This window comes from Perca fluviatilis, chromosome 21 (assembly GCF_010015445.1).
Source record: "Perca fluviatilis chromosome 21, GENO_Pfluv_1.0, whole genome shotgun sequence".
Lineage (NCBI taxonomy): Eukaryota > Metazoa > Chordata > Actinopteri > Perciformes > Percidae > Perca > Perca fluviatilis.
This window is the reverse complement of record NC_053132.1, coordinates 7,692,153-7,708,904: the sequence shown is the minus strand read 5'-3', so window position 1 is coordinate 7,708,904 and position 16,752 is coordinate 7,692,153. Positions and strand designations below refer to the sequence as shown.

The window sequence follows — 16,752 nt, the reverse complement described above, 5'->3', positions numbered from 1 at the left end:
AACAGGACCGTTGAATTTACGAAACCCTGAGGTGCACCCGTACTGATGCATTTTGATTCAGAAAATGAGTTGTTAATCCTAACATTTTGGGTTCTATCTGTTAAAAAATAATAAAACCATTTAATAATAGAAGGATTAACATTCATCTGAGTCATTTTCTGTAAGAGCAGATGAGGCCGTAATGTATTAAAAGCAGAACTGAAATCAATGAACAGAAGGCGTGCATAAGCTTTGGGATCCTCCAGGTGTTTAAGAGTTAGGTGGGTGATGCTATTAATTGCATCATCTGTACTCCTCCCCTGCCTATAAGCAAACTGGAGTGGATCTAGTTCAGTGTTGACTTCAGATTTCAGTATAGATACCATGTATTTTTCAAAACATTTCATAACAGAAGTTAAAATATAGGTCTATAATCATTGTTTTCTGTAGGACATGGATTTCTTTGGAATGGGAATATTGGTAGATTTTTTCCAGAGAGCAGGAACCAGATGGGAATCTACAGACCTCTGAAACACAGGGAACCACGCAGGTGTTAGCTCTGCAGCAAAGGTCTTGAGGAGAAAAGCAGAGATGCCGTCCGGGCCTGCAGATTTCTTTTTACATACATGGCTGAAAAGTGATTGAATTTTGAAGGGATCAACTACTAACCTAAGACAGAGGTCAGTTGTAAATGACTGTAGTACATCATTACATTCCAAAGAGTAGTCCTGTGTATCAAATCTCAGAAAGAAATCTTTAAATTCATCTGCTTTACTCTACTCATCATATGTTATGTTGTCATATTTGTAACAGATTTCATGGAGACCCATAGAGGCAAAATTCTGTTCAGTGACATCCCTATGTTTCCTTCTTGCATCCCTTAATAACTGATTAAGCTCCCTTTGAACTGATTTCAACCCCATCCTATCATGATTCCTAAAGGCCATTTTTTTCCCGTTGATACAGTCCTTTAACTCTCTGGTGATGTATGGCTTGTTGTTAGGGTAGGTTGTAATAACTTTCTTGGTGGCCACACAATCCTCACAGAATTTAATATAATCCGTAATAGTGTCAGTGGCCTCATCAATAACCAAACCATGGAAAATGTCCCAGCCTGTACAGAGAAATGAGCCCTTCAGTGTCTCTATACTATCTTTACACCATACAGTCACTGTCTTAGTTAGTGGTTTACTGCTGTCTACGGTCTTATATATACTATACTATGACTTTTTTCGACACATACTATGACTTTTTTATTACTTTTTTTGACACACTATACTATGACTTTTTTAGTACATTTCTTGACACACTACTATGAATCGTTCATGACTTTTTTCGACATACTATACCATGACTTTTTTTCGACATACTATACTAGGACTTTTTTCGACATACTATACCATGACTTTTTTTCGACATACTATACCATGACTTTTTTTCAACATACTATACTATGACTTTTTTTTCGACATACTAAACTATGACTTCTTTATGACTTTTTTGACATACTATACGTACGGGACAGTAACAATTATTAAATGCACCATTATAAAATGCCAGAAAACAAAAAAGAAGACAACAGAGGCAAAGCAGAACTTAGCACAAAACAAGACACAGCACAGAACCAAGATATTAGCAACCAACAAAGTACAAAGCAAAACAGGTTACAAGGTAAACAACACAGTACAGATTACAAAGGTTAGAAAATACACAGCTGTTGAAAACAATAAAAGCAGAAGTGAACTAAGGGGGAAAAATAACACATACACATACATACACATATGTTTAGATTGCAAACTAACAGAATACATACATAATAAATGACATGTACATGCATTGACCATCCATTGTTTTAGCTGCTTAGTAGAACACTTATATGTTTAATTGTTTGACATGGTGTGGGATTAAATTCCACTGTCTTGACTGACTAAAAGAACTTTACCGCAGTGGAATAAAACAGTCTCTTGAGGATCTCCTTGTGACTCGATCAGTATCTGTTCTTCTGTTGATGTAGGCAAAAAGTGTTGCTGGAGCTAGGTTGTCAGTGACATTTTTCAACATACTATGACTTTTTATGACATTTTTTTCGACATACTATACTATGACTTTGTTTCAAAATACTATACTATGACTTTTTTCAACATAATATACTATGACTTTTTTCAACATAATATACTATAACTTTTTTGAAATGCTATATTATGACTTTTTTGACTTAACATACTGTTACTGATTTATTTATTTAGGACAATGCACATTAATCAACATTTCTGTAAATGCACCAGTGTTAGCCAATCGGCTAATTTTCAACTGTAGTCCTAGTTGCATGCATGTCTTTATGGTGGGAAGAAACCGGAGGAAACCCACACAAGCACCGGGAGAACATGCAAACTCCACACAGAAAGGGCTGGGACCACCTGGGTTCAAACCCACAACCTTCTTGCTGTGAGGCAGAAGCGCTAACCACTGAGGCACCGAGCTGACTTTGACCTTTTTGATATACTATATATACTATGACATTTTCATGACTTTTTTCAACATACTATATATACTATGACCTTTTCATGACTTTTTGCTGTAAATACTGTACTTCAACATACTACACTATGACATTTTTTTGACATACTCTAATGACTTTGACATACTATACTATGACTTCTTTGAAACACTATACTATGACTTTTTTCGAGATACTATACTATGACTTTTTTTCAACACACTTTACTATGACTTTTTTTGTCGACATACTATACTGCACCTTTTTTTTTTGGTCATTCCTAAGAATGAGAGCACCTCATCCTGTACCAAGGGGGAGGAACATGGCTGCATGGGGACATTTCTCCGTAACCTTCCATGCCCTCGTCCCCCCCCATCCCACCCCCCGTGTCTGTCTGTCTGTCTCTCTCCACCTCTCTCTCTCTCTCCACCTCTCTCACTCTCTCCACCTCTCTCTCTCTCTCCACACCTCTCTCTCTCTCTCTCCACCTCTCTCTCTCCACCTCTCTCTCTCTCTCTCTCCACCTCTCTCTCTCTCCACCTCTCTCTCTCTCTCTCCACCTCTCTCTCTCTCTCTCTCTCTACACCTCTCTCTCTCTCTCTACACAAACACTAAACAAACAAAACTCTTGCCTTATAATTATGGATAGCCTCTTTTCCAGGCTCTGGCAGGTCTGTAAGTGAAAATTTTGTTAGGTAGGGAAAATTTGTCAGGGTTAACACAGTCATTCATGGATTTTTATTTCCATATGGGTAGATCTGTGAGCTCTCAGGGTCAGGCCTCCACCTGTGAAGATAGGATACTTTTCTTATGACATGACTTTTGTACGACTTTTATGACAGTATACTATGACCTTTTTCAAGACATCATATACCGGGGGTTCTCAAGGTTTTGATGACTGAGTGCCAATTTAGGGACACAGCATATGACTGAAAATGATAAACATGATACCATATATTGTGTTTTTAATTATATTATTTTTAATTATATACAAATGAATTCTGAGGCTGCATCTTCAAAACCATATTAACATTAGTCAGTCAATGACAATAGAACAGATTTCCTGCATTTATTGATGATTTTAAATAATACACAGCAGCACCATCTCAAGAGACTTTGGAATTTAAAGGCAAGTTGTGAAATGAATATAACTAAAATTCAAAGTTTTTTATATCTCCTTTTTATAAGTAAAGGTAAACAATTAAAAACTATTAAAATATTTTACATTTTAAACGTTTTGTTACATCTCTCCATATAGACAAACTCCACTTTTAAATTAAAAAAACATGCACAATGACGTATTAAGACTTGTTCAAGTTGTGTGATACATGTGAGCTAACACAGTAAGTCTACACACCTGCTAATATTTAATATAAACAGTGTTTCTAAACTGTTTTACTAAAAAACACCAGGTGTGTATAACAAGTCAAAAAAATACATGTCAAACTAGCCTTGTGTCCTTGAGGTGTAAAATGTTATGTACCATTTAAAAGGAATAGTTCAGCATTTAGGAAAATGTTTGTCAGTCGTGTAAATAATGGTGTTTTTCCATCACATGGTACCTGCTCGACTCTACTCGCCTCGCCTTTTTTGGTTTTCCATTATGAAAAAAAGTCCCTGGTACCTGCCAACAGGTACTTTTTTTAGTACCACCTCCCCTGAGGATTCCACGCGAGCTAAGGCGATACCAAAAGGTGACGTGAAAACCTGCAGACTACTGACTGGTCGGAGAGAATCGTCACTAACCACTGCGTCATCATTGCTAGCGACAGACGGGGGTGTCCTGAAGAAACCCGCCATTTTTAAATAGTTTAGCCAGCGGTGTTTTTTTTTGCTGCCTCCAGCCTCTTTTCAAACTAAATTTGTCACATGCCGAAAATCAAAAACACACCTTTGACGTTCTCTGTGTGTGTCGCGTTAGGTCACGGCAGTCAGGTCACGGCAGTTTCACGGCAGTGGCTGTAATTCTGCACCAAGGCTGAATTTCGGGAAAGAGACTTCAGATACAGTATTAGGGGCCCACTAAGGTCTATATAAAAGAGACTTCAGATACAGTATAAGGGGACCACTAAGGTCTATATAAAAGAGACTTCAGATACAGTATAAGGGGACCACTAAGGTCTATATAAAAGAGACTTCAGATACAGTATTAGGGGCCCACTAAGGCCTATATAAAAGAGACTTCAGATACAGTATAAGGGGACCACTAAGGTCTATATAAAAGAGACTTCAGATACAGTATAAGGGGACCACTAAGGTCTATATAAAAGAGACTTCAGATACAGTATAAGGGGACCACTAAGGTCTATATAAAAGAGACTTCAGATACAGTATAAGGGGACCACTAAGGTCTATATAAAAGCATCCAAAGATTACCATGTCATGGGACCTTTAACTTTAATCTAGGGCTGCACGATTATGGCCAAAATGATAATCACGATTATTTTGATCAATATTGAGATCACGATTAATTATCACGATTATTTGTTGATTTTAGCCAAAACTAATTTTATTGTCACATAATTATATAATTATAACTGCTTTTACATCCATATTGTGCTACATTCCTACTTATACATTCATATTGTGCTACATTCCTCCTTTATTGAAGGATACTGTGAAGGAGTATGCCATTTCAGCTGTTGTGCGACCGCTTTCCACACATGCATGTTTGCCGTGAAAGATACAGGCAACGCAATTTTCTGTTCACGTTAACGGCGCATGTGGTGCCTGGTATCTACCGGACGAAATAGCTACACGGATTTCTGTGGCTCATTACGCTGCCACTTACATGTCTGCGTTGGGCTCTGAAACCCACGTTAGAGGCAACATAAACATCGCTGAATGTCCCGCTAGTAAACACTAATAACACGTTACACAGCAGCTAACGTTAGCCTACCGTTAGCCACAGTAGTAACTGGATTAAAACACGGCTAAAATGCTGACTGCTAAACAGTGTAGTGCATCTGTATTTCACTGTAGGTTTCCAACAGCGGGACGTCCAACAGTCTGCTGCTAAAGCTATGAGCAAAAAGACACAAACTAGCACTGGCCACTGCTGTTGTCTGAAAAACAACACAGGCGGGACAAAACGTTGCGTTTACTGGTAAACTGGTAAACATCGTGACCGGCTTATGATGACCGACTGCTACCTGTTGTGGAATTTTCCTGACGTTACTCTGTCCTCTGTGACTGTCTACATCTAGAAACTAAGCTGCACGGTGCAGGCAGGGAACAGCTCTGATTGGCTCATGGAGACATGTGATCAGACAGTGGTTTATGGAGCGCTAGATTGGCTTTGCAAAAACTGTTCTATGAAGGGAATGACGCATTTTAAATATCGCTCGATCACGCAAATTTGATCGTGGGAAGCCAAAATCGTGATTGTGATTAAAATTCGATTACTTGTGCAGCCCTACTTTAATCTTTAGGTGTATTTTTTTTTATTTTATTTTTTTTTATATACTTTAGACGAGCTGCTTGCAGTAATTATGCTAAGCTAACCACTTCCTTTACCCAGCTCCATATTTAACACACAGACATGATGTCATGAGATCAGGGCTGCAACTAGGGGTGTCACTAATAAAAATCGAAAATGATGAACCATTCCTTTAAAAAGGCATTAAAGACTCGTCAGGTGCGTGGACTCGTCCCCGTGAGTCTGAACGTGTTTTTTCAGATCCTCCTTCTTCGCAAACCCGGTGCCGCAGACGCTGCAGCCGTGCGTTCGCTCCCCCTCGTGGACGCCCATGTGTTTGGTCAGCGAGCCGCTCGCCGTGAAGCTCTTCCCACAAACGTTGCACAGATACGGCTTCTCCCCCGTGTGCGACCTCATGTGGATCTTCAGCGCTCCGCTCTTGTAGAACTTCTTGTCGCACACGCTGCATCGGTGTGTGGACTCTCCCGTGTGGATCATCATGTGCGTTTTCAGAGTCCCCCTCTGTCGGAATCCCTTCCCGCAGACGCTGCAGAGAAACGGCTTCTCCCCCGTGTGGATCCTCATGTGAGCCATCATGTATTCTTTAAAGCTAAAGTTCTGGCCGCACACGCTGCAAACGTACGGCTTCTCCCCCGTGTGAACTCTCATGTGTCCCATTAGGTTTCCGTTTTGGGCGAACGCCTTGCCGCAGACGCTGCAAATGTATGGCTTCTCTCCTGTGTGAGTCCTCATGTGCATCTCCAGTTGCTTGTGGCTGTCAAAGTGTTTGCCACAGACCTCACAGTCATTCGTTCGGATGTAAGTTTGCAAGTGAAGCCTTAAGCTGTCCTCGGACTCGAAACGTTTCCCACACACACCGCAAAGATCTGTGTCCCCCTCGTCCTCTTGCACATGCTTCAAAAAAGAGGCTCTGTAGCAGAAAGGCTTGCCACACACTTTGCAGCTGTATTTCAAATGCGATGAATCCTTGTAATCCTTATTTTTAGGTTTGTTTGATGCTTTTGTTTTGGACTTTTGCGCACAACGTCGGCCTTTGGTCTCGTCTTTCGCGCTGTCTCCCTCGTCACTATCGCTGGCTTCGCTGTCCTTCCATTCCTCATCGCTGTCGCCCACCTTACTCTCAGCGTCGGAGCCCTCTGCCTCCGATCGTTTGTCATCCGTTTGGTCCCTGCAGATGTTTTCTTCGTTGTGGGTTTGTAAATGCGCCTTCAAGCTCTCGTCGGTGTCGAGAAGTTTCCCGCAGGCTCCACACACATCGGAGCTCTGTTCGTGCGCGAGTACGTGCTTCAGAAAAGAACGTTTGTACCGGAAAAACTTTCCACAAACTCTACAACAACTCTGCCCCGTGGTTTGGCTCTTGTTTGTTATAGAAATGTTCCTTTCGCAGGTTTTTTTATTTTTCCCAGGGACGCTTTTGTGGAAAGACCTTCCACACATTCTGCAACAATCCTCACCCTGACTTTTGTATCTTTTGTTTGACTTGAGAGGTTTCTCATTTAGCGCATTCTCATTGTCTTCACTCGCAGCTCCTGAGTTGTTGGATGAGAGAACCTTGTCGCTAGGTGGCGGCGTCTCCGTTTCCATCATAGTTGAAGTGCCCTTTTCTGCTCTGTGCATCTGGCGAAGATGCGAGGGCCTACAGTCTGTCTCCGTGGACGCGTCTTTAACCTGTGGTGGATTTGATGTTTTCTGGAGCTGACTGGAGCTCCTGCTCTGCTCGGAGGAAACGTCCTTTTCACAGTCCGACCCAGAGAGAGGCAGTTTGTCTAAAAGGAAAGATCGAAGAGAAAATTCTGCATGGAAATACGGCAAATTGCAATAAATACTAACACCAAGGCCACAACTATATTTCCTATCAACTGTGTGTGCGTGAGCAACAACAACAACAACAAAAAATCTCTATTCTGCAGCATCTTTAAAGTCTATGGAGGGTGAGCATTTGACAGTCAAAAATATTTTGGAATCCCTTTAAAAGGCACCACATCACTCATCTCTGCAAGGCTGTTCAGATGTTTAAGAAATTCTAGCCAAGGGTGAATGACTGAGTAAATGAATCAAAAACATTGTTTTAACCACACTGCTTGTTTAATGTTGCCTATAAAATGTAGAAATTCAAAATGGTGATTTTTAAATGTTTCATAATTTACATACCAACGGCAAAGAAATGCATAGCAGGGATAGCATCATTGTTTTGTTGTGCTCTGTCGAATAATTTATTAAATGACAAATGAAATGGTACCAGAAGAAAAAAGAATGAATAATTTTTGCAATATAAACAGTATTTAATGCATAACGTACCTGCTCTCTGTACAATTGCCTCCGCTTTCAACGTGATGTCCAGCAGTTGGCTTTGACGTTCGCTCTCCTTGTGGGAACTGGAGACCTCTGCCTCGTATTTGCCCATCATTATCTCCAGGATCCGAAAGATCTCTTCAGCAACCACCGCCAGCCGCTTGTGTACAGCTGCCCTCTGCTGTTCAGGTGGCATATCTGAAGAAAGGAATAAAGGAATAAAATATATATACGAGTTAAGATTGGGTAAACCCAGGCCGATCTGCCGGCGATTTGATTCCGCCCTGCAGCTCAGGCTGGAAACCTGTACGTTTATCTATCCTGCTTTGTTTAAAATCTGCGGGGACCAATCACAAACTACTTATTCACCTGGCGCGCTATTGGCTGGTTTAACACGATGACGATAGAGAAGCGACCAAGCAGCTTTTTGTTTACATTCAACATAGCGGCCACCGAAATGCAGCAACCAATGGCAGCAACCCGTTGATGCCGCTGTCGCTGCTACGTCATCCAGATCGTTGGTCTGATTGGTTGAAGGACTATCTAGTTGCGCACATAGTCATTTGAACTATGAATCAAAATCAGCTTTATTTGCTAGGTATGAGGACACATACAAGGAATTTTGCTTTGGATTATACAATGCTCACAATGTGCTTACTCATACCCGTACTATGCCCGTTGACCACGCCTCTTGTGCAGTAGAAAATACAGAGCAGACTCCCCAGACTAATGTTCAATCTTAAAAAGATTGAGCTTGGTCTGGTGATAGCCAGACTATATACATGTGTGAGCAAATGGAAGACTAATTCTGCTGCAAGAAAAGCTTCCCATATAAAATCAATGTATTTTCCCTAAACAGAGAAGGTTGTTTTGTATTTCTGTATTCGTTATCCTATTTTAAAGTCTGTGTGGAGATTTAGCTGAAAATAAAGGTTGGTTTAGTTAAAAAGGCAGAATGGTGCATTCATGTTCAGTCCTTAAATTTGTGAATTTGCAGCCAAAACATCAGTAAAACATACCACAGCTTTTCATATCATACTTTGCTGCTCCAAACGGCTCAAATGTTTCTTTACAGTCGACGGTTATACATGTGAAGAAGCAGCACCCTGTGACAGACACGGCACATTTTAGCAAGAAAAAACAAAACAAATTTTTAGGTAAGAAAGTATTTTTTTCCAACCTCAATTATTTTTGTGATAGCGTTGCCGGCTTTGTAGTTAAACTCAACAAACTTAAATATTGTTTGTTGTGTGTTTTTATGGATATCCTTCATGCAGGTTGTTAGTGCTAATGTTTTAGCTGTTAGCTGTAAATTAAGAAACAACAGTCTGGGTTAGTTGTAACAAATACAAATATTATGTTAAAAAGTAATTTAAGTGTTGAATAAAAGCTTCAATATTAAGTTTTTGTCATAAAACTATTTTCATGATGTTCCATTTCACCCCAGGGTATGGTAGAACTACTTCCTCCATTGCAGGTATACCTCAAAATTTAGTAAACACCTGTCTGTCTTTGATTGCACCGCTGAATAGGAATTTCATACAAGACATGATATGAAAGTAGGCGGTTGTTGACTTCTCTTATCAAATATGATTTAGTTATTAAAAACGTGTCTTGTGTGTTTAACCTACACACCTGACGTGTGCAGCAGCTTCTCCTCGACAGCGCTGAGTATCTCCTCCGCAGCCGCCGCCAGTCTCTCGGCCACCAGCGCCTTCACCGCCTGCAGTTCAGACATCATGGGCCGATGGTGAAGGCTTTCTTCACCCTGTGGACATGTTGTAGCTTCAACAGCACCCCGATACACACTTTACCAGGCACAACAAAACAAAGCGGAGGCAGAGGGAGGATCTTTGGTGGATGATGCATTGACATATATATAAGGGATGATGTCATAGTGCTTCCGGGGTCGTCTTCTTCGTCTGTCTTATAAATATTACGGTTGATGGTAAAACACCGCCACCAGCTGTTCTGAAACGGTATTACAACGTTCAGTGTCCCAGGAGTGGTGGAAGAAGTACTCTGACCCTTTACTTCAGTAAAAGTACCAACACGCAGTACCTTTGGATTTAAAAATGTAAAGTACCTGTACTTTACTTGAGTATTTTCATTTTATGCTTCTTTATACCTTTAGTCCACTACATATCAGAGGAGAATATTGTACGATTTACTCCACATTTGATGCTTTTAAGGTCCTATGACATGCTGCTTTTTGGATGCTTTTATATAGACCTTAGTGGTCCCCTAATACTGTATCTGAAGTCTCTTTTATATAGGCCTTATAGTGATCCCCTAATACTGTATCTGAAGTCCCTTTTATATAGACCTTAGTGGTCCCCTAATACTGTATCTGAAGTCTCTTTTATATAGACCTTAGTGGTCCCCTAATACTGTATCTGAAGTCCCTTTTATATAGGCCTATAGTGATCCCCTAATACTGTATCTGAAGTCCCTTTTATATAGACCTTAGTGGTCCCCTAATACTGTATCTGAAGTCTCTTTCCCGAAATTCAGCATTGGTGCAGAATTACAGCCACTACGAGACAGTGCCACAATGAGCTTTCCTTTTTTTTTTTGTTTAAAGTTAATTAATTGCAAACAAAGTATAAAAAAAAAAAAAATGTATTCTGCCATTTTCTTTCGTTTCCCAGTTGCTTTAGCAGCAGGGGCGTCGCTACCTGCTTTAGGTTCGGCTCGGTCTCAGGCAGAGAATCTAAACTCTAATCAGAGGCTTCCACATCAACCTTTCCTGCAGCTTTTTTAGCTTTTGGCTTCTTTGCTGGAGCAGACTTTGAGATAGCCTATGAGGTAGTAGCCTCTTTTCTTTCTTAGACCTTTTGGGAGGCACCTCTGGTGAGGTAGCTCTTCTTTGGCAGTGTCTGGTGACTTGGCCTCTTCTTTGGCAGTGTCTCTTCTTCGTGGTACCCGTTTTTTGGACTTCTTGTCTCCATTTTGCACATTGGGATCATGATGATCCCAATGTGATGCCATGATGGCTCTCTCTCTCTCATGGGTGGGCTGAATTCTCTGGGCGGGCAAAGTAGAGAAAGGGGAGGTAACCTTCCTCCTTATGACCTCATAAGGAGCAAGATTCCAGATTTTTTTTTTTTTTTTTTTTTAACTGGCGTTGTGAGTTGTTGAAACCTTGTATTGCCGCCATCTTGGCCAGGGCTCCCTTGAAAAATTACTTACCTGGTTAAATAAGGTTCTGTGCATTTCCCTTAATTTCAGATGGCATAAATCACAAGAACCTTGAATGGTTAATGACAAAAGCACAAACAAGTTCTCACGGTCAGATTTTTTATTAATCTTTCATTAAGACTTTCAAACATGTAAACAGTTCCAGGAAGGCTGAAGCTCAGTCATCAAGTTCACCTGCAAAACAAGGCAAAGGTCAGGTTTGTCATGATTTAAAAAAAAAAAAAAAAAAAAAAAAAGACACACCATTATACAACAGCTTAAAAGGAGAACTCCGGGCAAGTTTTACGTTAATCTTGATCGCTATATGTATAGGAGTACTGTCGATAGCAAAAAACAAAAAAAGAGCCGAATCGGTGCTAGCAACACGGAGCTGCTGCAGCTAATGCTGAGAGCTCCCACTCAGCTAAAAACGGCAGTTATGGGGGCATAAGATAAAAAGTGCCTTTGTGCCTCTTAACAGACACAAAATGCAATTAAAATGTCTGTGCAACATGAACAGGGCCCTTACATGACAAGATGAGTTTAGCAAATTAGCCATTGTTTAAATTCACCTACCCTCTAGCTGCTAGCTGCCGTCTGGGATGAGTGAGTGTGTCCAGCCAGGCTCCGGTAATAATCATCACGCTAGTTACTTTACAAGAAACAGGCATAATTTGGTCTGTTTCCATGTAGTTACATAGTCACTGATATCATAACCACTACAGTGCTCAATTACCTATTTGAGGGGGGAATAAACTTCAAAATTTTGCCACGAAAGTATGAACTGTCCTCTGGAGGACATCCAGACCAGTGGGCGCCTCTGGATTTTTGTCGGCCGCAGCAGGCGAGGGATGTCGGTCGGGGCTGCTAGCCTGGCTAAGGAAACTACCACACAATTCGCCAATGCAGAGACTCGTATTCACCAACACACAAAATGGATATATATGCTACAAATACACATGGAACTGCTGTGTGATGATTACCGGAGCCTGGCTGAACACACTCACTCATCCCAGACGGCAGCTAGCAGCTAAGAGGGTAGGTGAATTTAAACAATGGCTAAGTTGCTAAACGCATCTTGTCATGTAAGGGCCCTGTTCATGTTGCAGACATTTTAATTGCATTTTGTGTCTGTTAAGAGGCACAAAGGCACTCTTTATCTTATGCCCCCATAACTGCCGTTTTAGCTGAGTGGGAGCTCTCGGCATTAGCTGCAGCAGCTCCGTGTTGCTAGCACCGATTCGGCTCGTGTTCTTTGCTATCAACAGTACTCATACATATAGCGATCAAGATTAACGTAAAAATTGCCCGGAGTTCTCGTTTAATTTCAGTTCCTTTTACCTCATTGGACAGTCTTTACTCCCTTGGACCCAGTCACTGGTGAAGTCTTGGGTGGTGCTTTGACAGCCTTGGAGGGAAAGACTGGTGGCTCAGAGTACTCTGGGGAGTGCTTACTGTGGGAAAGGGCTTCTAGTGCTTGCTGGTAGCCATTTTTGGATTGGATTATGTAGGATGAAGGCGGTGGCAGAGGGATCTCACTCTCGCCCAGCATGGTCTGAGACTCAAATGCAGAGATGCCAGAGTCTGGAAACAAGGAGTCAGTTTCCCTTTCGGGCTGCGAGGCCCAAGGAAGGCCGGGGGCAGAAGCAGCTCCGTCTACATAGTTGGAGGTTGCAGGAGCAGGGTTAGGAAAAGGTGCAACACCAAACCTGAAGCTTGTAGGAGCACTGCCGTAAGGAATAGGTCCATCTAGCCCACCGTCAGCAGCGGTGTTACGACTTGTTTGACCTGAAACCAAAGAGATTCAAGCTGAATTTGTCCAGGAGAGCAGGAATAAGTTTGTCAAGCTTCAGAACCAAGCTAAGTATTGTGAGACTTACTGCCTTGTGTTGCTGGGTGCTTGTTGGCATAAGGATAAGATCCAGCATTATAGGTGTAGGTTGCAGGAGCACCGATGTAAGGAACAGGTCCATCAAAGTCCAAGGTTGTAGGCATGTTCCTAGCAGCAGGGTATGCTGGAGAAGCCCAATAGAATGGGCCTGATGCCCCCCCACCAAAACCCATTTTGGAATTGCCCCTGGTACCATCAACAGACTGAGACTGCACAAAGAAGCCAGGAGTCTTCTTCCCAGTGCGTGGAAGAGTATGAGCAGTAGGCCTGATGTACCCTACATCCTGGGAAGCAGCAGCAGCACCAGAGTTGTAGGTTGCAGGAGTGGCAGCGTAAGGATACCAGTAGGAAACAGGTCCATCATAAAGCTTACCGGGGGAAGCTGTGTTACGACCTGCTTGACCTGAAACCAAAGACAGATTGAAGCAAAAAAGTGTCAAGTTAAATATTCAAGCTTAAAACAAGCAACTAATAACTTAACGTGCTAAGGTGTATTAGTCATTGTAGTTCAGTAAAGAAAAAGTAACAAAGAAGGCTTGCCAATCAGAACTCTAATAAAATAGTCTTGATGCCTTGAAGTCAAATGCTCAGTGTTTGGATAGCAAGACATGTTTTTTCCTTTGCAAAATAGGGCTGTACACAGGAGAGCTAAAAATAATAAAGATTGTTGGGAGACTTACCACCTTGTGTTGCAGGGCGCTTGTTGGCATAAGGATACGATCCTGCATTATGGGTGTAGGTTGCGGGAGCACTGATGTAAGAAACAGGTCCATCACCCAAGTCCAAGGTTGTAACTATGTTCCCAGCAGCAGATGCTGCCCCACTTGAACCCATGTTGGAATTTCCACCCGTTCCATCAACAGACTGAGACTGGAAAGAGAAGCTTGGAGTGCCGGTACGTGGAAGAGGACGAGCAGTAGGGCTGACATACCCTGCACCCTGGGAAGCAGCTCCATCACCAAAGTTGTAGGTTACAGGAGCGGTGGCGTAAGTTTCAGCACCAAACCTGAAGCTTTTAGGAGCCTCGCCATAGGGAAAAGATCTGTCATCAAGCCAGCCTGCTGCAGCTGTGTTACGACTTCTTTGTAGAGCTGCAAAGATTAATCAGTTAGTGGTCAACTCTTAAATTAATTGCAAACTATTTTGATAAAAAAAATAAACCGTTGAGTTTTTTTTATGAAATAAAAGTAAAACATTTGATTCCAGCTTCTAAACTGAATATTTTCTAGTTTCTCTATGACAGTAAACTGAATATTTGAGTTGTGGACAAAACAAGACATTTGACGACATCATCTTGGGCTTTGGAAACAAAAAATAAATTAATAGACAATGAAAATCATCATTAGTTGCAGCCCTGCTTGTTTGACCTGAAATCAAAGACAGATTGTCCAGGAGAGCAGTTAATGTCAAGCTTAAGAATTGTTGGGAGACTTACCACCTTGTGTTGCAGGGTGCTTGTTGGCATAGGGATAAGATCCAGCATTATAGGTGTAGGTTGCAGGAGCACCGACGTAAGGAAAAGGTCCTTCACCAAAGTCCAAGGTTTTGACCATGTCCCCAGCATTAGGGTATGCTTGAGAAGCCTGGTAGACTGGGTCAGATGCTGACCCACTTGAATCCATATTGGCGTTTCCACTGGGACCAGCAACAGACTGAGACTGCACAGAGAAGCTAGGGGTCTTCTTCCTTGTGTCGGTAGGTGGAAGAGGACGAGCAGTAGGGCTGAAATACCCTGCACCCTGGGAAAGAGTACTGGCGGGTTTGTTAGAGCTGGAATCATAACTCACAATAAAACTGTTTGGCTCATAACTTGGTGACAAGCCTGCAGCTACACTGGGAGCGCCTACGCTTGATGGGGACTGGTTTCCAGTGGGAGAGCTGGCCTGTTTGGAGTCTTCCTCAGGGTGCTGATAATTAGCAGATGGGCCATACTGCAGGTTCACCAGAGGAGGACGTGAGCCTTCAGACTGAAGGTTTAATTCAGGAACAGTTCTACCATCAGAGCCCCAGGTAGCAGTGTATGGGTATCTGTAGCCTGGACAGAGATTTTTATGTTGAGGCAACTTCTTCATCCAATACATGCTTAAACCAGACATTTCTAGTCTTTTATACCTTGACCATTACTAAGAATAGCATTTTGCAACTTCCTAAAATCTGAATCATGAAAGCTCAATGCCCTTTTCAACCAAGAAGTTGAAGGTTTGGAAACTAGTCAGTTTTGCGCATTGTTTGAATTTCCACAACATAGATGAAGAAGCATGAAGGTAAGTCATTCAATTTAAAATGAAGTGCAATTACAAAACACAATGACCATGAAACTCAGAAATTTTAGAGCCATTTTCTTAGTTTCTCTACTCTTGAAAATCTGTCATAACTTCTATACAAGTCATCTGTGTGGTTAAGAAGTCGGATAGACAGTAAAAAGGGAACTTTACCTTTTGGTGCAGGAAAACAAACGCTATTGCTAAACAACAGCAGACAGATCCAAGAAACCCTGTAAGATAGCAACAGAAACAACAAGTTATTTTTCCCCAAGGGATAGAACTTGAGCAATCATTGTATATATTGTATAAACCCATTTGACTCACCTTGAAGACAGTCCATACACCATGTTTGACTTGTCCACAGCTGCCTTTGAGGATTGTGCTGTAGACCAGAGCTTTGTGCTGTGAAGTGAATGTAGCTATATTGGTGCTCCACATGCTCTCTGCACTAATTAAACTCATTGATTGACACCTGCACCCCAATCAGTCTCTGTAGCCTGTTTCAAGTGGTGGAAGAGAGTATTTACATTCTCATATTTTATAATCTAAAAAGTAAGTTGTAGTGGAGTAAAAAAACAGTACATTTTGGTCTAACTCTAAAATATAGTATAAAGTGGCATAAAATACACCTTTGTAGAACAGCATCACAAAGTGCTTTACATCACAACAAAAAGCAACACATAAAAACACAAACTATTCACAACGTGGACAAAAACTTGAGTTTAAAAAAAAAGATTTTTAGTGTTTTTGAATCATCAGAAGTGTTTGTTGTTAACATATATGATATTTGTAATTGGCACACATATGCCCGCGTCGTGCAGGTCTTCACATTCACTCGAGTGTCTCCTGCGATTTTAATCAGGACTACTTGTAAGCATCTTGTGTTAAAAACAGACACTGATAAACAAATGTAGATTAAATCACACAGATTAATGTTCAGCATTTCAGGGCGACAGGCTCCACCTTGTGGTACTCTATACCACAAGGAGAGCTATAGCCCGCCTGACCCTTATTCACTATTTTTATAAGAATTAAATTCAGACCTTGTTACTCACTCGAAATGAGATTTTAAATATTTGTGACTTCAACTTGATTTAATCACATATTATCTGTATCATGTACTTCTGTCAGGATATAGTGACAGTTTCAGGAAATATGGTCTCCCATTGCCTGACCTACAGTATCTCCACAGCGCTGTATCAGCACTCAA

At 41.4% G+C, this 16,752-nt stretch overlaps 2 protein-coding genes across 4 annotated transcripts; both read right to left on the bottom strand.

Moving 5' to 3' along the window:
- Positions 1–5,843: 5,843 nt before the first annotated feature.
- Positions 5,844–10,106, bottom strand: LOC120551809 (zinc finger protein 2 homolog). The gene is made up of 3 exons (XM_039789402.1): positions 9,843–10,106; positions 8,214–8,405; positions 5,844–7,681 (listed from the first exon to the last, which is right to left on the bottom strand). The coding sequence occupies exons 1-3, from the start codon at positions 9,946–9,948 to the stop codon at positions 6,099–6,101; spliced, it is 1,881 nt and encodes a 626-aa protein (XP_039645336.1). The 5' UTR covers positions 9,949–10,106; the 3' UTR covers positions 5,844–6,098.
- A 1,387-nt stretch (positions 10,107–11,493) lies between these two features.
- LOC120550600 (nuclear pore complex protein NUP98A-like) lies at positions 11,494–15,995 on the bottom strand. Of its 3 annotated transcripts, none has more exons than XM_039787202.1 (7): positions 15,867–15,995; positions 15,714–15,772; positions 14,717–15,313; positions 13,959–14,369; positions 13,268–13,681; positions 12,729–13,175; positions 11,494–11,582 (listed from the first exon to the last, which is right to left on the bottom strand). In XM_039787202.1, exons 1-6 carry the CDS (start codon positions 15,887–15,889, stop codon positions 12,730–12,732), a joined length of 1,950 nt encoding a protein of 649 aa, XP_039643136.1. In that variant the 5' UTR covers positions 15,890–15,995; the 3' UTR covers positions 11,494–11,582; position 12,729. The 3 variants fall into 3 exon arrangements, with proteins under 3 accessions (XP_039643136.1, XP_039643135.1, XP_039643137.1); XM_039787201.1 differs by having other exon boundaries at positions 14,714–15,313; positions 15,867–15,994; XM_039787203.1 differs by lacking the exon at positions 13,959–14,369 and having other exon boundaries at positions 14,714–15,313.
- Between the last annotated feature and the right edge of the window lie 757 nt (positions 15,996–16,752).